The sequence below is a fragment of the Chrysemys picta genome, chromosome 3 (genome assembly GCF_011386835.1).
Source record: "Chrysemys picta bellii isolate R12L10 chromosome 3, ASM1138683v2, whole genome shotgun sequence".
NCBI classification, from domain to species: Eukaryota; Metazoa; Chordata; order Testudines; family Emydidae; genus Chrysemys; species Chrysemys picta.
Genome location: NC_088793.1, coordinates 198,940,729 through 198,963,296, shown reverse-complemented (window position 1 = coordinate 198,963,296; position 22,568 = coordinate 198,940,729). Strand labels below are relative to the sequence as shown.

General features: G+C 40.4%; 1 protein-coding gene across 7 annotated transcripts in view; it reads left to right on the top strand.

The window, feature by feature from the left end:
* The window catches only part of SLX4IP (SLX4 interacting protein), a 120,611-nt gene that overhangs the window by 49,361 nt on the left and 48,682 nt on the right, over window positions 1-22,568 (top strand). For 2 of the 7 annotated variants that reach the window (XR_010599978.1, XM_042846916.2), the window contains exons 3-5: window positions 2,335-2,583; window positions 12,259-12,348; window positions 18,524-18,647. Coding sequence is in view for 6 of the 7 variants with exons in the window: in XM_042846916.2 (XP_042702850.1) it covers window positions 2,458-2,583; window positions 12,259-12,348; window positions 18,524-18,647 (340 nt within the window). In the remaining variant the exon portion in view is untranslated. Of the gene's footprint in view, window positions 1-2,334; window positions 2,584-12,258; window positions 12,349-13,061; window positions 13,108-18,523; window positions 18,648-22,568 lie in introns of those variants that run through there. The other 5 variants (XM_005287402.5, XM_065589761.1, XM_065589763.1 and 2 more) reach the window with 4 other exon arrangements.

The following is a 22,568-nucleotide window of genomic DNA, read 5'->3' as shown; positions in this document are numbered from 1 at the left end:
TGTTCTATATATACACTTTATACATATTGTATTCTGAAACCAAAAATTGATATAAAAGCAGGGTTACTTTTTATTCATGGTTTTTCATTTCTTAACCCAGTTACATGTGAATAAAGATGCCTATCGTGCTTAATAGCATAACAAGCAATTAAAGAAGTTGACAGATGCAACTATAGATTAGCCATTGCCAGTGTAAAATACTGTGGGATTTTTCCTTTTCTATCACCTTAATATTTATTTTCCTATACAAAAATTAATAACATTTAGTATATATGTGGTTTTTCATCTTCAGAAGGGTTTACAGGCTTTGTTAACTAAGTAATCCACGTAATACCTCTGTGAGGAAGCCTGCTGGGTAAATATTAGCTCTATTTTAGAAACTGAAACCTGGAAAAATTCAGGCCAGGTTTTGCAAAAATGTTCACTAGATTTTGAGGTGACCCAATTTTTGAGTGCCCAGCTTGAGAAACACAGGGTCTGATTTCTATGTAATCAGCATGTTGCAACTCCACTCAAAGTCAGTGGCACCTTTGAATGTTGAACATTGTTGAAAATCAATCCCTAGGTGTATCGTTTCTGTAATATGCAATTTTTGAAAGAAAACCACATATTTTGTTCTCTCATAATTTTCTGAAAACTTTCTGGGCTGAAAGAGAAATTTTAAAAAATTAAAACAGTTCATCCATTATTAAAATGGAAAATAAAAAAAAAAAAACCTTTTTAGTGCTTAGAAAACATAACAAACCAACCCCCCAAAAACAAAAGCAAACAAAAAACCCCAGTAGAACCAAAAAACTGTAAACTTGGCATGATCATAGTGTTTGAGGAGGAAAGTTAACTGAGACAAGTATATAAAACAAAACTAGTATTTTTAAAGTTATAAGGGTTTAACGTTACAAGTCTGTGCATGTGTAATCAATGTATCTTTAATCTGCTAAATTATTTTGGCATAAGGATTTCACATCTGCAGATACTTTATACTGGAACATGGACTGCATGTGGTGTTTCTTTTTTCATAAAGAATTGCCTTCTGCGGTAGGTAACTTCATATGACAAGGGGAAGGAAGTGTGTTCTAGGGCAGGTGGGGCATTTCTCACGGTCTAGTAGAGGAGTCAAAGTCTTCCTGAACTAGCTGCATGTCTGGGGACATGGAGCAGTTTGTTGCCTATGATTCTCTCCCTCCCGTTATACTGGTGGGGCAGAAGAATAATCTAGCCCAATTCCCTGCAGCTGCTGTAAAATGTGTCCAGGACATATAAGCCCGTGTGCATTACTTGTTTCAGAACTCCTTTTCCTCCTCATTTGAGGGACTGATTCATTACTTTACCTTACTTTTTGCTTTATCTCATCTTCACCTTAAAAGAACTTTGAAAGTAACTTTCCCATGATACCAAGGTGTAAGATCTATTTCCTTTGTCATAACATACATCAAAAGAGATGGTAGCTTTCTACCTAATTTTTAAATGGCATTTTTATTGCAGTTAAGCAATTTTGTAGTGACTCTAATTAATCTGATGTATTATAGAATATACCTCATATATCCACATGGTTTTTGTGTGTGTGTGTGTGTGTGCGTGCACGCGTATAAAATAAAAAAGGTGGTGTATTATTAGTAGGCAGTTAGTAAAACACCTTGGGTGTGCTTTGCCTTTTACCTTTAGTTACCTAGGAAATGTACTAGTAACATATTAATGCGTACCCCGGAAATCTTGGCTTTTTATTTTTAAACTTTGACTAATTAATATTAAAATGCAATTTGGAAAGTGTTTTATGCAAATCTATAAATATTATTTCATGACTACAAATATAAGAGAATGGTATTGAAAAGGCTTAAAAGTATCTTTAACTACTATTTATGTCTTCATAAAATTATTTTACTTTTTTGTTTCTTTGTTTTTGTTTCCTGGCCCCTTTTTTCCTCTCAGCTACCTTTTCAACAACATTCTCTGGCCCAGAGACCACTTTTAATGCTAATTTTGTCATTTAAAAATTGCTAGGGACTTCAATGAACAATTTTATTCTTGGGTGTGAAGCCCTGATTCTGACTCTGGTGTCCGGGTAGAGAAAGAAATGTAGAGTTGTTCATGTTTAAACGATAAATAAATTAGGAGGTCAATTTAGTTTTAATAATAGAAAGCTAATGGGCTTCACACACATCCTTTGCAATGTCCTCTGGGTTGATGGAAGAAGTGAAAATTGTTAAGGCTCTCAGTTCTACATATCTGTGTATAATGACATCCATTTCCATACTATCTGAGACCCTCTCAAACACTAATTAATTTATTCTTGCACAGCCCTTTTTAGTAGGCATTACTGTTACCTTTGTTTTACAGATGGAGACTGAAGCACAGAGATTAAGTGACAGATTCACACAGGAAGTCTGTGCCAGAACAGGGAATTGAACTCAGCTCTCCTGAGTCCCCTCCATCCATCCCTCATCAGTTCAGCTTCTTAAGATGAAAAGTTTATTGCAGATGGTCTGGAGTGGATGCAGGAGAAGGGTCACTTACAGCCTTTGGATGCCTTTTTCATTAAGAAAAGTGCTTATGCCCATTATATTAAGCATTGAGCTTGAGAACATGGTAAATGACCATATTTCAACTACTGGTAAATAAAAAACCCCAAAACATTGATTTCGTCTTTGTTGTAAATGTATTAATCACCCAGGGTCTAGAAGTTGTGATTGAACATATTCCCAAGAGAAATCCTTCCATTTTTTTCTAACAGAGTCATATAAGAAATACCTTTTTCTTGTTTACAGCAAAAGTAAAATAAAATACATCAGGGAATAGTTTTAGGGCGTTTTATTCATTCCTGTACTCGCCCTTTACTTGTCTGTCCATTCTTTTTGTTATTAAGCCCATTCATGAGAATAAAAACAAACCACAGTGAATATGAGTTGCTCATGCCCTCATTTGTGGCCTGTCATCAGTGGCTTCACAGATTGTCAGAACGTTAACTGCAGCACTTGAGAAGGAAAGGGTGCATGCAACTTTTTGTGAGCTCAGGATATCTGTCCCCGATCTGACACAAATGTGATCTTGCAGTTTTTGTTTATGTGGATCCATTTTGACACAGGCAGAGACATGGTACATCCCTTTACGATGTTGAAATTGAACTGATATTTGGAGCCTTTGCCCTGAGGAAGAACTTGTGTTTTGCAATTGCTTGCGCTCCTGGCCTGATGGCTTCTTTCCATTTGTAGGCTACAAAATTGCCTCCTACAGAATTGCATTGGTTGGCAACTGAAATAAACTTGTTCTCTCTACTGCATTTTATGCCACTTTTTCAAGAGTATGCCTCACAGAGTGGTTCTTGGAAGACCAGTTCTACATTTTACATATAGTAGGGATTATAGGAAGCAAATTTAAAATAAAAATAGTGGAGTGAGGAGCTTTATATAGAAACATTATTTCATTGTATTGTGTCGTATGAAAACAGTTGATTTTTGAGTCTGTCAGGTTGCGAGGAGCATTTTAATAATTGCATGCATTAACAGCTGTGTGTGTCAACACTAAGTTTGAATTTCTCAGTCATGAGATTCTGCTGCTCCATCAGACTTGGAACTTCTAGGTTTCTCCATCCTTTCTAAGTATCAGAGGCATGTAAGAAGTTCTTCATTTTCTCTTTCCTGCTCTTCCCCAATCCCTAGTGCTCTCTGCCTGTCAGCACCCTCTACAGGTGTGCCTGATGATCTGCTGCTCTGATGTTACTCCTCAATTTTTTGCTTCTGTGCTCACAAACAGATTTTCTCTGCAATCTGTTCTGAGAATTTGTGTGGCCCTGTTCTCCCTCTCCCTCCACCCTAGTTTCTGTCTAGCAAGGAGAAAGTCTTAGAGGGATCACTTTGAGGAAGGCTTCATACTCCTGTAATTTATTGATAAATCCCCAGATGTGTGTCCCTTCCCCCCTTCATCCCATCGAAGCACCAAGTATGGGACTCTCATCCTTTTTGGAACCTTTGGTGCAAGAGCTATACACACCACTGCCAAAAAAGCGAATCATTCTCTTCTGAGGATTCCCCTAGACATAACTTGTCTTCACCCCAATCCTGTGCTTATGAAGTGGAATTATTCTCCTGCCGTGAGCACTTTGAATCAGATGATTCAGGTTGCCTGTATCCTAATGAAATTTTGGAAGTTATGGTTGAATAGATCAACTCCCTTTCAAGATTGCCAAATCAGCAATCCAGTCTCCCCCTACCCAAGACATGGTGATGATGACTCACATGACTATATGTATCTCCTTCTCCATTTTGAACCTCCTGTGACCAGGGCCGGCTTTAGGCCAATTCCACCAATTCCTCCGAATCGGGCCCCGCGCCTAAGAGGGCCCCGCGCCCAGTGGCAGAGCCGCCGGTGTGGGGGCAAGTGGCCGAGAATCCCTTCCCTGGCTAGAGGCTCCTTTTTAATTTTTACTCACCCGGCAGCTCTCCGGATCTTCAGCGGCACTTCGGCGGCGGGTCCTTCACTCGCTCCGGGTCTTCGGCAGCACTTCAGCGGCAGGTCCTTCAGTGCCACCGAAGACCCGGAGCGAGTGAAGGACCCACCGCCAAAGACTAGGAGCGCCGCCCGGTGAGTACAAGCCCCATGTGTTTGTTTACGTGGTTTTTTTTTTTAGTCATCCCTGCTGGGGCCCCGTCAAAACTGTTCGAATCGGGCCCCGCACTTCCTAAAGCCGGCCCTGCCTGTGACATCACCAGATTCTCTGCCAAGACTCTTCTCTGCAACGCATTTTGGCTCAAAGGAATAATTTGGCTCTTGTCTCTAGATCTAGACACTGCTTCCAGAGGCAACCTGGTTCAGGCATTCAAGCACCTTTTGAAAGGATAAAGTTCCTTAGTGAGTCCCTTTTAGGGTTGCCAACTTTCTACTTGCACAAAACTGAACACCTTTGGCCCGCTCCTTCTCTGAGGCCCCGTCCATGCCCTGCCCCTTCTCAGAGGCCCGGTCCCCCCACTCACTCCATCCCCTCCTTCCTCTGTCGCTCGCTCTCCCCACCCTCACTCACTCGCTCATTTTCACCGGGCTGGCTCAGGGGGCTAGGGTGCGGGAGGTGGTGTGGACTCCGGCTGGGGATGCGGGCTTCGGGGTGGGACCAGAAATGAGTTCAGAGTGCAGGAGGGGGCTCCAGGCTGAGGCAGTGGGTTGGGATGCAAGAGGGGGTGAGGGTTCTGGCTAGGGGTGTGGGCTCTGGGGTGGGATGAGGAATTTGGGGTTCAGGAGGGGGCTCCAGGCTGGGGGGTGGAGCCGAGGGGTTGGGAGGGGGCTCCTGGCTGAGGCAGGGGGGTTGGGTGTGGGAGGAGGTACGGGCTCTGGGCTGGAGGTGCAGGTTCTGGGGTAAGGACAGAAATGAGGGGTTCAGGGTGTGGGAGAGGACTCCAGGCTGAGGCAGGGGGTTGGGGTGTAAGGGGGTGAGGGCTCCGGCTAGGGGTGCATGCTCTGGGGTGGGACTGGGGATGAGGGGTTTGAAGTGTAAGAGGGTGCTCTTGGCTGGGATTGAGGGGTTCGGAGGGCAGAAGGAGGATCAGGGCTGTGTGGGCCACGGGGTTGGGGTCCTGGAGGGGGATGGTCAGGGTGCAGGCTGCGGGAGGCACTTACTTCAAGCAGCTCCCAGAAGCTGCGGCATATCCCCCCTCCGGCTCCTACGTGGAGGCAGGCTGGGCGGCTCTGCGTGCTGCCCCATCTGCAGGCGCCACCCCTGCAGCTCCCGTTGGCCGCGGTTCCCAGCCAATGGGAGCTGTGGAGACAGCGCTTGGGGCAGGGGCAGCGTGCGGAGCTCCCTGGTTGCCCCTACACGTAGGAACCTGAGGGGGGACATGCTGGCTGCTTCCCAGGAGGCGCAGAGGCTAGCAGGGATCCTGCCAGCCCCATTGCCTGGTGCAGCTCCGCCAACCAGACAGTCAACAGCCCAGTCAGCAGTGCTGACCGGAGCCGCCAGGTTCCCTTTTCGACCAGCTGTTTGAAAACCAGACACCTGGTCACCCTAGTTCCTTTACAAAAAGCCAACAAAACTAAACAAATAAAATCTCTTACATCCTCGGACTTGAATATGATGATGATCATCCATCCATCACAGATATGCATCCGAAGAAGTGGGCTGTAGTCCACGAAAGCTTATGCTCTAATAAATTTGTTAGTCTCTAAGGTGCCACAAGTACTCCTGTTCTTCTTTTTGAGATGCTCCAGGAAGCTTCGGGGAACTTTGCTGTGACTTCGAAAAGTCTCGTTTGATCCACCAGGGCCAGGAAATTCCAGCAGCAGCCAGAAAGCTACCCCAAATGCAGGTTAAAGACAGTGAAGCTCTGCAGGCCCAAATCCTCCTTCCACTGGAGGAAAGCTCAAGAGTTTCTTTTTGGCTTTATGATGCTTTTAGTGCAAACTGAGCGTATACCTTTGTTGCCCTACTGCTGATTATACATTATGACATACCTAACCATTACCAGCTTTTTGACCACCTGTGATATCATCAAGAGGTGATCATCAGGATCTAGTTCTTTGCTCCATACTTCTGACATCAGAGAGTGGAATAAAACTGTAGCTAGCATTGTCTAGCCCTGGGAAATTGTACATTAAAAGGAAGCTGCACCCACTTGCTGAGCACAGCAGTCTGAAAGCTCACATGTTGAGAAGCACTGCTCACCACATCTGAATTGTGAAATGTATTTCAAAATGGTTTTAATTAAAATTTGTAAGTTGATCATGTTGTTGAAGTCAGCAGGCATCTTCTTGAGAAATGAAATCATTTGTGACGACAGCAGTACAAAAAAGCTAATCTGTTTCCATTCTTCTCTGATTTTGTTTTAACCAAAGATTACAGTGAATTGTTTTGCTGCTCGTACCCCACAAAAAATTAGGGCTCTAAGGAATTGGCTGCCAGGGAATGACTGGTGGTGATAAAGCACTTTTGGACTGGCAAAACTGAATGTAAAATCACCATTCCTCTCCCTCCATTCTCAAGATTGTTTTCCTTGATCTTGCCTTTCTTTTCAGGCTACTTGTAATGATGAATGTGCAAGGACAGGAACTAGAGTGTGTGCACCAGAAACAGGTTATGTGCATATTTGAATTTAGAAATAAACTTTACCGGTCTATTTTAATTCCTCTTCTGCTTTTTGGAGTGTTGGATTTAATAGTCTTGCCTGTTTGCCAGGCTGTGCAGAGTCACTCATCTGAGTTTAGCCCGGGCCAACGTTTTAGCAGGCTGTAGGCAAGCGACATTGCTTGACTGACAAATTCAGACCATATCCTAGTGGTTTCTATTCTGATTCTGTTAAAAAAACATTTTTATGTCCCCTTAAAGGAATCCATAACATGATCAATGTATTTTTGCAAGCTGCCTGAGCCCAGAAATGTTGTTATGAATTAATTAAATTCTGTTGCTGGACCATGACACACTGGCAATACCCTGAGATAACTTTAAGTCCTTTGCTTAATAATTAAGTGATGAAGGTTAATATATAAACAACATGTTTCAGGCTGGGGAAAGTAAGGTTATATTGAAAATTAAGGCAGGATAAACATTTGATTGCTAGCTATTTAGATATAACACATGTCTAAAATGTCTTTACTAGTAGTTTTGAAATGCCAATTTTAACTGTATTTTTCAATATGGTGTACAGTTTTAAGTGTTATCAGATTTTTAGATTACAATATTGCCAATCCCAACCCTTGAAAAATCATGGGTCAGGCTCCCCAAAGTTATGAGACTGGCTTAAAAATCTTTTTTTTTTTTTTTTAATTATGTGTTCTTTTTATTTATCTTTGATTTTTGAACATTTAGGGTTCACATTTTAAAGCTTTCCTCTGCAACCATGAGGGCTACAAACTTACTTTTTTCCCAGAAAAAAGTTGAGATTCTCATGAAATCACATATTTTTTTGGGCATAAGCTTTCGTGGGCTAAAACCCACTTCATCAGATGCATGGAGTGAAAAATACAGTAGCAGTATATATATCACAGCACATGAAAAGATGGGAATTGCCTTACCAACTGGAGGGTCAGTGCTAACGTGGCCAATTCAATTAAGTTGGAAGTGGCCTATTCTCAACAGTTGAAAAGAAGGGGTGAATATCAAGAGAGGGAAATTACTTTTGTAGTGCTAACGAGGCCAATGCAATCAAGGTGGACGTTGCCCATTTTGTGATATATATACTGCTTACTGTATTTTTCACTCCATGAATCTGATGAAGTGGGTTTTAGCCCACAAAAGCTTATGCCCAAATAAATTATTTAGTCTCTAAGGTGCCACAAGGACTCCTCGTTGTTTTTGCTGATACAGACTAACATTGCTACCACTCTGAAACCTGTCATCGTGAAATCACATGACTCCAGGAGGTTGGGCTTTAAAGACCAAATATTGTGAGACTTGTAATGAAAACATTAGAGTTAGCAATACTGAGCAATGTAAGTCCCAGGGTTTTTTCCTTAACGTCTTTGGATTGGAGTTTAGTCTGTACAGAGAGCTGTTTTCTCTACTGCTGCAGTGGCAGCAGCTATGTTGAGATGCTTTTCTGACAGATGCGTAGTGTAGATGCAAGGTATAAAGAAGCCTGCACAAGGGCCATTCCTTCCATCACAGGGCAGGGTCTAAGTGTTTGAAGAATTAGCATTAGTGAGACCCAGCAGGCCCACTGCTCACATAGCATCTTGTACACCTCTACCTCAATATAACGCTGTCCTCAGGAACCAAAAAATCGTACCGTGTTATAGGTGAAACGGTGTAGTATCAAACTTGCTTTGATCCCCCGGAGTGTGCAACCCCCCCCCCCCCCCCCCGAGCACTGCTTTACCGCGTTATATCAGAATTTGTGTTATATCGGGTTGCGTTATATCGAAGTAGAGGTGTATCTTGGTGATCCCTTTCTGCCTTGTGTCCTTTTATGTGTAACTTTAGCGCCCAAACAAAAACCATTTAAAAAATAAAATCTGACCTCAGGCTGATGTCTTTCAGGCCTAAATATTTATATTTTTTATATTCAGTACAAAATGGCTTAAGGTAACATTTAGCATGTACCAATTATTTAAAAATTCATCATAACTAATACCTTCAGTGTGCCAGGTGTTTGATTGTGTGCAGTGTAATGGCTTTATATTACCTATATTGTTATGTACTGTCTGTAACTTTGAAGTTTGCCAGTCAAATCAAAAGTTTGCTGGGACTAAATAATGATTCACTAGAGGTTTTTAGAGGTACTTTGTCATCAGTTTAAAAACTTGGAGAGGTTTGGTATTGCAGCCATCTGTTAATTCTTGGATCTCTGGAGGAAAGAGAAGGCCGCCTTTTGAAAAATAGATCAAAGCATTCTGTTCTTTCAGTGAGTGATACCTATACGTAACTTAGAAGCTTTGCAAACTGATTACACAATGCCTGTCTCATCTGGCAGAGTTTTGTATTCTACTTACTGGTACAATGTTGATCATACATTATTTTGTAATTGCAGGTAAGCTGTTGTTGACTGCTTCTGGTCAGTAATTACTTCTGCAAAAGTATTAATCTGAAATGTGAAATAACGGGAGAAATGTCTGATTTACTTAATATGGCATTGCAATTGGTAAAAATCACCATGATGAAATCATGGTACATTTTTTTTAGATTTCTGCTCAACATATTTAGCACTCTTTCAGAGTAAGAGACGCTCAAGTAGTGTACTTTCTGTAATACCTTGAACATTAGGTCTAGATGTGCCTTTCAGTTTCAAAGATCAAAAAAGTGCTTTATTTTATAATTTATCTATTTTGCTGTTACTAGGAATAATTGTTCCCACAACTGAAATGCTGGAGTTGAATATGCAGATGTTTAGCAGTGAAAATCAACACCCTGTAATATTTAGGGACAGGAAGTGAAGCATAGAATATCCATTTGAAAGTACAGGGGAAATTTAAGTGGCAGAATGTAAATATCCAGGGATTTGGCTAGGACTCCAGGAATAATATTGCCTACTTTTGTGAAAAATTCCTGAGTATTGTAATGACCATGTGCAGTAGGTCTTTTATAAACAATGTTGCTTGGATATCATCGTGTTAGACACCTTAGAAATGCCTGAGACAGTGAGACAGTCAGACCACAGTACCTCCTAACACCATGGGTCATTACTGTCTCATAGGGCAGACTATTACATACTGAACTGGCATCTTCACATTTTGCAACAAGTTATGTTTCTTATAGTCCCCTAGCCAAATATCGTTTTGATGTCACCCCGCGCAGCTTTCAGGATCTGACAAGATAACCACTCAAGGATTGCTTTGCCCATGCACCCTATTCTGCGCCAGCTGATGTAGGAGGGGTGGCAGTCTCCTCATTTTATCTCTGCTATTGATAAGGCAGCTTATAAAAAAAAAAGGCACAAACGTTGGGAGTCCGTTTCCTACTCTTCCTACAAGAGTCTGATGATACAGTCATCTGTGGCCAGGACTGTGACTGTCTAGATTAAGGGTCTGGAACCCCTACTCCATGAACGGAGGCACTTTACAGGAAAAAAGGATTTGCCATTCTTCAGTGGCAACTGCTAGCAGTGAAAACTGCAAGGCACAGTTTAAATTGTCGAAAGGGGCTTGTACTACTTCACAGATTCTCCCAGGAAAAATGCAAAGAATATATATGTGTCCTAATGGCCTGGATGCAGCCAGACATTGGGTATGGGTGTCCTAAGGTGTTGATGGTAGGATGATGAGGACAAGTGTTCCATACATTGAAACTGCACATAAGCATGGCTGCCTTCATCTGGCTTTCATAATGAGTAACAGGAGAGACTTCCGAACTTGCCATAAGATAAAGTGAATGACTTTGGGGAAAAAAGTAGAGGCTAGTCTGACAAAAGCTAAGAAGAGAGAAGGTATCCCTGTGATCTGTGGTTCAGTTCTCTTGCTCCAATAAAGGGCAAGGGAAATAGAGCGGTGAAGAAGCCAGTCTTGGTAGCTATTTCTATTGGAGGGGAATTAAGGGCTTTCTACCCCAGTAGCCTGTGGATACCTCTCACACATGAGCAGTGAACATTATCTAATGCTGCTACTGAATTTGCTTTTTAATAAGCTTTCCAAATTATTCCTCTCAAGAATGAAGTCAAGTTCAAATGTATTAGGAAGAGATGCTGCAGCCATTCCCATCCCACTTGGTCAAAAGTGCCAAAACAGAAAGAGCACACTTTACCAGTTGCGTTTATAGCTGACTTGCACCATAAGAACAGCATAAAGCAGCCAAACTGCAGTGCTGAATTGGCCCTTAACTTGCTGTTGACTTATTGGGTTAGAGAGCTGTTTTAGTGAGACTGATGCTATATGAAAGTCTTCAAAGTCCTAATGTTTTTGCACTTGAAAGGCTCCACTATACTCCTGCCTTATTTGCCTGGCAAACCAGTGGAGCCCAGCAGTGCCAGTTGGGCCAAGTTATCTACCAGTGAAGATTCTTGGTTCATATGTCCAGTCTCCCTCACATCCCGTCTCATTCCAACCACTAGAATTCTTGCATATAAATTAATTATAAAGAAAGGATGGTGACTGGTTGAAACTCTGATATCACAATGGCCCCACTTAAGAGTTATCTGAGTTGTTGAGATGACCCTGGCTGTAGCCTTTATAATCCTAACGATTAGATACAGTCATTAATAATATAACGTAATTTCTTTAAATAGAGGCCAGATAAAAGATTCCGATTAATGTTAAATATATGGAAAGTTCGAAGAGTGTATTTTTCTGTTATTAAGATAATGTAGGATAAACAGAAGACTGATACAGTTGCTAATTTTTTTAAGGGACTCATTTTAAAATTTATTTTAACCTCTAAAATAATTGTAACATCTCAGAAAATTAATTCAATAGAGTAAGTGCTGCAAATTTGGGGAGGATATGTTGTCTTTTTCTTAGATAAAGTGAAGATTTAACACCTTAGTTATGTGCAAAACACAACGCAGCCTTAAATGTGGATCTGTGACTAGCACATCCTCAAGAATCTGAGTGCTTATGCTTGGTACATCTAACAAGTAGCAATATCTGTTATTTGATATGTTATAATAAGCAAAATAATATTGTTTCTAGCACTGTTTCCCATTATAAATATGTGGAATGCCTGTTAAAACTGGAAATTCCATACCTAAAAATGAAATGTTTCTTTAAAAAGGTTAAAAAACTCTCAGACTTTAATTGTGGCTACTGCACCTCTGACTATGATCACTTGACGGTTTATTTCCTTGTCTGCTGGATGTGTGCCTCACAACAACAACTACTTAACTTTTCTTTCTTTCCCCCCTTTTTTTTTTCCAGTGTGGGAACTTTGCTGTCCTAGTGGATTTTCATATTTTGCCTCAAGGCTCCAGTAGAGACTCCAGCTGGTTTTCAGATCATGAGAAGGAGGTACAACAAAATCACTTCTACTTCAAAAGCACGTAGCTGCAGGGAAAAAGTTGGATTGCATTGAACTGTTCAGATTTTCTTCTCAGTACTGTGATGTATTCAGTATTGTGAGTTATACCTAACCCTGAACAACTCCTTTGGGACTACGAGGCCTGTGATGTGTGTTATCTCCCCTCAGGTCACTAAGTGACTGCTTTTAAATATTAAACTTTTTTGTGTGCGCTATTCTGACTTGGATATTTTTTAGATTTATGAACATAATGTAAACACATACTTGTAGTGAGTATGTGTGATTATCTTAAGCTAAGAAAATGATTAATAAAATGAAGATTATGTAAGATGGATACTGTCCTTTTCTACAGTTCCTATCAAATGTCTTTTTATTAATTGTTTATTTTTTCTTGCTCTCAGAAATACGAGTGTTGCACCAAGAGTATAACAAGTGCAAGAAAATGTTGTCTTGGTATGCAGGCTATAGTGTCAGCAGATCTTTTATCTCCTGTAGAATGAAAATCGAACCTTATTCTTCAAAGGTCCATTAGAATTCCAAACAGGAACTAGGTTTAGGACCATAGATGAAATGTTGCATAATTACTGTAATATGCATCAGTGACCAAGGACATGAAGTTTGTACCTTCCATGAGATTTTTTTCCTATGATTTCTATTGGGATCTAGTAACAATTTACTGGATGCTTTTTTTTCTCCATTACAGGCTATTGTGGGAACTTGAGTCTCCTATTAAAATGAATGTGAGATATGTAAGTTGCCTCAAGTGCCAGTCCTTTCCCGCAAGTCTCTGTTACGGTACTTTTCAGCAGACCGCTTTCCTAATAATAACAGGAGGACTTGTGGCACCTTAGAGACTAACAAATTTATTAGAGCATAAGCTTTCGTGGACTACAGCCCACTTCTTCGGATGCATATGCATATGCATCCGAAGAAGTGGGCTGTAGTCCACGAAAGCTTATGCTCTAATAAATTTGTTAGTCTCTAAGGTGCCACAAGTCCTCCTGTTCTTCTTTTTGCGGATACAGACTAACACGGCTGCTACTCTGAAACTTTCCTAATAATGGCATAATTGACTTGTCATCACTGAACATCCCAATACTTCTCACAAAATATTTTGCTTCAGTAGTGTAAAATCAAAAGGCGTAATAATTTGTTATTCTGGGGTGGTGGGGAGCAGAATATTTAGCAGTATGATTCAACTGATCTGTGCCTTATAAACCGGAGAGAAGTTTATAGGAAAAGTCTTTAAAATTTGCTTCTGAGTAAATGAATCTTCATTAAAGCTTCTGTTTGTAACTGATTTTACTGTCCCAGTTTATCTGACTTCCCAGTGTTTTAAAAAAGTATTTTGCTTGACTGCCAAAATATAAGATATGAATTTCAGGAAATTGGATTTAATAATGAGGCACAACAGGGCGTTTGATACTTGTCTGTGACCTCACACTTTGAGTAAAGCACAAGGGTTGAGTGTCTTCACCAGCTGAGAAATGTGATTATAATAGCTCAACAACATATGCCTTAAAAGCCTTATTGAGATTTTGTGTTGATATAATAAGGTGGGAAGGGAAACGATTAATAAGAAACCATAGTCAAAATCATACCCCATGTAGAAAAACTTGGTGCAGGGCCTGGGAGCTTTTCAGTTTTCAACCGACACAGTTTTCTACTAATCACTTTGTGGCTTGCCTCCTGCCCTTTTCCAGACTCTGCAGAGCCACGAAGGGGGAAGACCCCATTGTATTAATTTAGATCGGTGGTCTCCAACCTTTTTATGCACAAGATCACTTTTTGAATTTAAGTGCAACCCAGGATCTACCCTGCCTCTTCCCTGAGGCCCTGCCCCTTTCCTGAGGCTCCACCCCATTCACTCCATCCCCCTGTCCCCCTTCATCGCTGGCTCTCCCCCACTCTCACTCACTTTCACTGGTCTGGGGCAGAGGGTTGGGGTTCGGGAGGGCATGCAGGCTCTGGGCTGGGGCTGAGGGGTTTGGAGTGCGGGAGGGGGCTCTGAGTTGATCCTGGGGCAGGGGGTTGGGGTGCAGGAGGGGATGAGGGGTGCTGGCTCTGGGAGGGGGCTCAGGGTTGGGGGTTGAAGTGAGGGCTCATGCCCGGGGGCACTTACCTCGGGCGGCTCCTGGGCGGCAGCGCAGCGGGCTAAGGCAGGCTCCCTGCCTACCCCGGCCCCACTCAGGCACATCGACATCTCCTCCCCATCACGAGCCAAGCCACCCCTCCCACCCTGCCATCCAGGAGTGCACCACATGGCCATGACACTCCTGGAAGGGGCCAACGCGCCCCTGCGGCCCCTGTGGGTGGGCACGTGGCTCTGCGTGCTTCCCAAGTTTTGGTTCAATTTCTAGTCCCACACTCTTCTTGTTTACCAGGCATGATCTTTATACAGTCCTGGTGTTAAATCAGTAGGCATTTTTGTTTGGACTAATTCAGGGAGGTTTTTTTGTCTTCCTTTTACCTTTTCCCATCAACAATTTTTGTTTATAGGTTATTGTGACATCTTATGAACTTTCACTCACTTTTTACAGTTGTGCTCCGTTCGAGTAAATTTGTAGGCCCAGTTATCACAACAGCTCCTCTGTGCTCAAGGATCTCTGTAGAACTATGAGATGTGCAGGCTACTCCCTGCCCCAGAGCAACCCAAGTCTCTCAGGAACCTTGATTCCATTGGTTCTCTGATTGCCCCGGGGCCAAAATCCAATGAGTTGCTGACAGTTTGGTGTGGGAGGGACACTCTGGAAGGCTATTACATAGGGAATTATGTATGAATTTGCAGGGGAATGATACTGTGTTCCTGGCCCTTTCCTTTTGTAGCTGCTCAGCTCTTCCCCCATTGGCACCGTACTGCATTGGTAGAAGGAGGAGAGAGACTGGTTGCTCCATTATCTACTTCTCTGACTGAGTCAGTGGAAAGCAGGATAGGAGCTCTAGTGTTTGTGCCTGGGCTGAGGGGAACCTCTAGTAAAAGACACTGTGACGGGTTGGATCACAGAAACCCCCTTGGGAACTGCCACCTGATGTGCCAAGACTACTTCTGCCCCTGCTTTCCTGCCCTGGCAGCTTAGGACTCCAGCACCCTGTCTTGTTGAGCCAGACACGCCAGTCTACTCCAACACAGACCCAGGCTCGGAACCACGTGCCCCAAAGCTGCAGACTTAACCTGAAAGCAGTTTACAGAAGTGTTCCTGTCTTTAACACTCAGATACCCAACTCCCAATGGGGTTTAAACCCCAAATAAATCCGTTTTACCCTGTATAAAGCTCATAAATTGTTCGCCCTCTATAACACTGATAGAGAGATATACACAGCTGTTTGCCCCCTCTCCCCCAGGTATTAATACATACCCTGGGTTAATTAATAAGTAAAGAGTGATTTTATTAAATACAGAAAGTAGGATTTAAGTGGTTCCAAGTAGTAACAGACAGAGCAAAGTGAATTACCAAGTAAAATGAAATAAAACACGCAAATCTAAGTCTAATACAATAATAAAACTGAATATAGAGAAGGTCTCACCCTCAGAGATGTTTCAATAAGTTTCTTTCACAGACTGGACACCTTCCTAGTCTGGGCACAGTCCTTTCCCCTGGTACAGCCCTTATTCCAGCTCAGGTGGTAGCTAGAGGATTTCTCATGATGGCTGCCCCCTTTGTACTGTTCCACCCACTTATATATCTTTTGCATAAGGCGGGAATCCTTCATCCCTCTCTGGGTTCCCACCCCTTCCTTCTCAATGGAAAAGCACCAGGTTAAAGATGGATTCCAGTTCAGGTGACATGATCACATGTCACTGTAAGACTTCATTACCCACTTGCCAGCACACACGTCTACAGGAAGACTTACAAGTAAAACAGAGCCATCTGCAGTCAATTGTCCTGGTTGATTGGAGCCATCAAGGTTCCAAACCACCATTAATGGCCCACACTTTGCATAATTACAATAGGCCCTCAGAGTTATATTTTATATTTCTAGTTTCAGACACAAGAGTGATACATTTATACAAATAGGATGACCACATTCAGTAGATTATAAGCTTTGTAATGATACCTTACAAGAGACCGTATGCATGAAGCATATCCCAGTTACATTATATTCATACTCATCAGCATATTTTCATAAAATCATATAGAGTGCAACGTCACAGACACATTTTCACTTTGTAATCAGATACAAATTTTCTTCTTAACACAATCACACTTGGTGTCCAGTTTAGAGCCTTGAGGACCCCAGGTTGAACACCACTACATAGAGGTTGTCTGTAGGGTATTCTTGGTGGGTGGGGAGGGAGAATGCTGCTGCATTGACTCAGTTGCCCTTTCTTTGATGAATTTGAGTAACTTCCTCTGCTTTTCTGCCTTTCTCACCCTCTCCCTAGAGGTAATGGAGTAGAAGATGTGGCTTTATAGTTTAACAACAATTTTGTATTCTGATAAGTTTGTTGCATCAGTTTCATTGCTGTGCTATATGTGTGTAGCTATAATGCCTCATTAACAAGCTCAGTTGAGTTCACAATTCTATTTTATAAGTGAAAAAGAGGGATATTAATTTTCTTTGATAAAAGCGCCAGTTGACATTTTTAAAAGGTATGCTTATGTTTATTTTGAGTTCTAGTCCAGTAATCTCTTCATAAACACGACAGCTAAAAGAAATATTTTGAATATAGATGTAAGGAAGTTTATATTAATCTTTATTATTGCAAAGGGAACCAAGTGCATCTGATGTTTCAGCTACTTCCTGGGTTTGTTTGTTTTTTTAATTAAAAATATTTTTTTCCATTGGAGAATGTGCAATGAGGTTACTTTGACGAGTTAAACAGCAGACTAGATACGAAGAACCCACGCTTTATGTGTGCTCTCTCATTAAAATGAAAACGTCATTCTAACATTAAGGAGAAAATAGTGTGCATGGATCATTGATATGCATGTAGTACATTATTTTGAGACCTAATCATTTATACCTGTGTTTAGATCATCTGTTTTCATGTGTCTATTTTGCATATTTTCTAGATTAGTCATAGCTGATCCCTGCAAAAATCTTTAATTTAAAAAAAGTACTCATTTAATTTTTCATCTGTCTGAACATGAAAAATTTAAACCTAAAATTATATCCTGGTGTCCAACAAAGCATCAGTTCTTTGACAACAAGATACTGTGCAATGGAAAACGGGAATATTGAGAGAGAGGCCAAAACGAGTCCATATACAGTCAACTGAGAATTTGTTCAAAGTACTGTTGAGACCAGATGTCCTGTTTTTAAAGGAACAGTCCGATTTTTGGGGACTTTTTCTTATATAGGCGCTTATTACCTTCCACCCCTGTCCCGTTTTTTCACAGTTGCTATCCGGTCAGCCTATGTTGAGATGAAGTCTTTATTTTATTCAAGTGCTTCCTGTACTAAAGCTTTTGCTCGGGTGCTTTTGAATGGTGTGTGTGTGTGTTTGTATGTGTGTAGTATGTGTTTAAATAAGTTTTCAAGGTGTAAACAGTTAAATTTAGGAATGAATTCTAAGTAAACCAGTGAAACTAGTTCTCCGTGACCTACTCAACTTCTAGCCTTCCCTAAAGTATCTCCTGGAATTGAACCAAAATAGTTTGGTCTTGTTTACAAGGATCCTAGAAGAGAAATTAGGACATTACAAATTCCTGAGAGAATCCCCCTACTACACCTTCATGTTATGGAGGATGAATTTTCTCATGGTAGATTCCATTTTCAAATGTATCATTTATTAACTTTGCCTGAATAAAATATTATAATTTACTATTCAAAAGCAAGAGTGATGTCACTTTTTGTGATATTAATGTCATGTTATGTTTATTTCATGTATCTAGTTAATGCGAATTTTCACAGTAAAATTGATTAGGGAAATTACTCAGCCATACAATTTGTCATATTTGACCATAACCATAATATTGTAATTTAGTAATTTCTTCCTTTCATTTTTCAAAATGTATATCTAAAGAGTCTAATTCTTTTTCCAACCCTTGTTGCAGTTTTAAAGTTACTTTCCCCATTTATTTATACTTTAAAATAGTCCTTAAAATATGACAGTGCAGAATTGCATAGAATGGGTTTCTGCATACATTTTTGAGTGCTTTGATATTAATTTTTAAGGATGCATAGATTTAGACATAAATTTGCAACTGATTTCTATTTCAGGAACTGTGCTTGCTGCTAAAAGACACTATTGATTCAAGAGTCAAGCACTACTTAGAAGCTCGTAAACACCGTGGCCAGTGGAAACACACGGAATGCACACAATCCAGTCCCTTGTCCCTAAAAGGTAAGGTCAAGTACAATAATTTTAAATATTGTAAATAAAATGAAAAAATGGTAGAAATTATTTTTATTCTGTTTTTGATTGCTATAAATGACATAGTCCCTACCAGGAAATCCAGTGAACCTAGTGTCTAACTTAAGTGATTTTACATGTAAAAATATATATATTGTTTCTGCCATATAAGAATATATATTCTTTATATGTAAAAGTTTTTAAGTTAGACTGAATCTCTCTCTCTCTGTATACACTCACATCACATACATATTATATGATTTCACCTAACGCCAAAATTACAAAACATAGAGATTACATCCTTATTTTTTTATCCTTGTTCTGTATGACAAATAGGTATATTTCACCTACCACGTTTTGTTGTGATTAGAATTGGTAGTCATTTAATCAGCTCTGTTACCACAGCTTGGTAGCAGGGTTTGTTAAGTTGTGATCTCGTTTAGCTAATTGTATGCAGAAACACAACAAAACAGGAGGGCCATTTATTTAAGCTGGATATTGTAGATAGGTTTTATTGTGGGGGAACAAAAAGGGGAAGTTTTAAAATAACTGTTTTAATATCTGAAGATACTTCTTACTCAAATCTAAGTCTGTAGAACTGTTTTAGGGCATAAACTACTTGGTAGTTTCCCTTCCCTTTCTTGATTGCTTAATTATTTACTCCATTATCTTTCCAGGTACTGAAGTTAAGCTGACTGGTTTGTAATTCCCCAGGTTGTCCTTATTTCCCTTTTTATAGACTGCCATTATATTTCCCTTTTCCAGTCCTCTGGAATCTCTCCCGTCTTAAATGATTTTTCGAATATAATCATTAATGGCTGAGATATCTCCTCAGTCAGCTCCGTGAGTATTCTAGGATGTGTTTCATCAAGCCCTGGTGACTTGAAGACATTTAACTTGTTCTTTCCCAGTTTTAGCCTCTGATCCTACCTCATTTTCACTGGCATTCACTATGTTAGATGTCCAATTGCTACTAACCTTTTTGGTGAAACCCCCCCCCAAAAAAAAAGTCATTGAGCACAACCGACATTTTCTGTTACTATTTCTGTTACCCCCATTGAGTAATAGGTCTACCCTGTCCTTGGTCTTCCTCTTGCTTCTAATGTATTTGTAGAATGTTTTCTTGTTACCCTTTATGTCTCTAGCTAGTTTAATTCTAGTTTAGTGCCTTGGCCTTTCTAATTTTGTCCCTACATGATTGTATTATTTGTTTATATTCATCCTTTGTCATTTGACCTATTTTCCACTTTTTGTAGGACTATTTTTTGAGTTTCAGATCATTGAAGATCTCCTGGTTAAGCCAGGGTGGTCTCTTGCCGTAATTCCTATCTTTCCTACACAGTGGGATAGTTTGCTCTTGTGCCCTTAATAATGTCTCTTTGAAAAACTGCCAGCTCTCTTGAACTGTTTTTTCCCTTCGACTTGCTTCCTATGGGAACTTACCTACCAACTCTCTGAGTTTGCTAAAGTCTGCCTTCTTGAAACCCATTGTCTTTAATGTGCTGTTTTCCCTTCTACCATTCCTTAGAATCATGAACTCTACCATTTCGTGATCACTTTCACCCAAGTTGTCTTCCACTTTCAAATTCTCAACCAGTTCCTCCCTATTTGCAGTACCAGTGCAATTACTGTTATGAATATTAATATGAACATATATTTTTATTAAGCACAGCAAAGATTAAATACAGTTTTGGTGGCTCATTAGGGCAGCAAATAATTGTAGAAGCCTTTATAAAAATATGTTAGGAATACATGGGAACTAGCTTGCTATGACATGACTATTTTTTTCCCACAAGTACAAAATAGAATATAAGTAGAAAGTGCTGGAGGCCAGTAAAGATTTTTTTAAAAGCCTTTCCTGCAAGTTGGGAACCTTAATTTATCCCCCTAAAAGAGTGAACTGTGCAATGTTTATAAAGCATGTGAACTTTTAGATCCTCTTATATTTCTGGTTTTGAGAAAACAAATAGAATTTTCCTATGAAAAAAGAAAAGGATACCATTTTAAAAAGAAATCCTGCTAAGGAATGTTTTTTCCCACTGAGAAACATTTTTAATATATATGTTTTTAAAAAGTTAGCTGCCCAAATAAAGTGTGTTTAAAAGTAATTGTGTGAAAATAAATTTAATTGTTCTCAGATGCGCAGGCAGGTATCTTGTATAAATTGTTAATCTGAGAGTATATATGAAGCCTGACACATTTGTGAGTTGTTAATTTAAAGCAACCTTTTAATTAGAAAACTGGCACGCTGTTCCAGCCCTGGCAAACTGATGATCTATATGTCTTGTCTACATTTCCCCTGATAACAAACACCCTAAAGGCAAATACGTCAAAAGAAGTCATCAGTAACATTAATGACTCCATTCTGACCCTGGAGGCTCTAGATTTTGGATTTGCCAGAACTATCATCCCATTCACCTTGCTGGATTAATTCCCACTAATTACTGATAGATGGAAAATAAATGTAAAAAAAAGAAAATTCCATGGAAACTCGATTTGATGTTGAATGTCCTTACCAAGTCATCTTTTTACGCCCTCTCTGCCTTAAACGTTTGAGTTGGAAGCCCTGTCTATGGTGCCTCAATATGGCACTCTGAGAAAATGAAGTGCTTTGCCTAAGTCCAGCATTCATATGTTCTTCACTAAGCCAGTACACCTAAGAAAGAAACAAAGGAATGTGTGAATGTTCACCAGGGCAATCAGAATCCATCTCATCAGGAGCCAGCTAGTCAGAAGATCCACAGCCCAGTAACTTTTACACTTTACCAGTTACCAGCCCTTAAACAAGGCAATAAAACCTTTAGTTAATAGATGGTAAAAATATTGTATCTTTGGGTTCTACAGAAAGGAACTGGAACCCTTCAGAATAAGTCACTGCACACAAGATCTGGGAAATGACTACTTCACAATCTGAACAGTCCTCAGTGTCATACAAAGAAATGTGCACAACCACTCTGTTATATTTTGTATTGCAGGAAAAATTCATGTTGTGTTGTAATGGGGTTAATAGAAGTTCCTAAACATCATCTTCTAAAGCTGAAAAATGTTATAATTGGGGATTTCCCCAGAAGTGGGAGCCAAGCCACCTCTCTTTGATTGGCAGTCTGGACCTGCCTCTTAGGGCTGCGGAGCAGAGAGGAGTCACCTTGGATATTTCAAGGAGAAAATCATCAGCTAACAGATTTCTCTGTCTGACGTTATGGAGGTATATATTGCCTTCCCTGTTTGTGACACATAAGTAAAATCTCTGTGCAAGTTACTTGTTAATTTACACAGCTCTTTCATTTACACCCACACAGTAGTGCGTGGTGGGTCGCATACCATCTCATTAGGAAATCTGTGGGTGTTACACACAAGAGCAGAAGAAAGGAAAAATGGGATAGAGAATGGAAAAAGGGGAGAAAGGAGCCAAAACAAGCAAGTTCTTCCTATTCTTCCTTCTGTTTGAACAATTTCTCTGCCCCTCCCAAATGGCCAGTGTAACTTATCTGCCAAAGTAAGCTTTAATTTAGTCTTTAGTCATTGGTTTCAGAGTAAACTCTCTATTTCCTGTGTTTGATCTAATGTCGAAAAGTGTTTGATTTTGGTTTATCTTATTTTTTAAGAGAAAAACGCAGTGGGATAGATTTACAAAGATACAGTTTTCCCCCCATCCAGTTTGCATGCCCAGAGATGTGCAAGATGGGCATTGAGCTCGTAAACCTCACTAGCATGCCCATATGAGGCGTTCAGTGCATGCAAGTCAGCCCCTCACAAAAATTGCATCTTGGAAAATTTGACCCATTAAGAACTGGGCTTTCTGCAGAAGTGTAAGTTGAGTTGTTATCTCTTAACTTCAGACCCAGCTTATAGAATTTGTGAGGTATCATCACTGTGCTCCACTTTTACCAATCACTGACATCCTCTCATAAT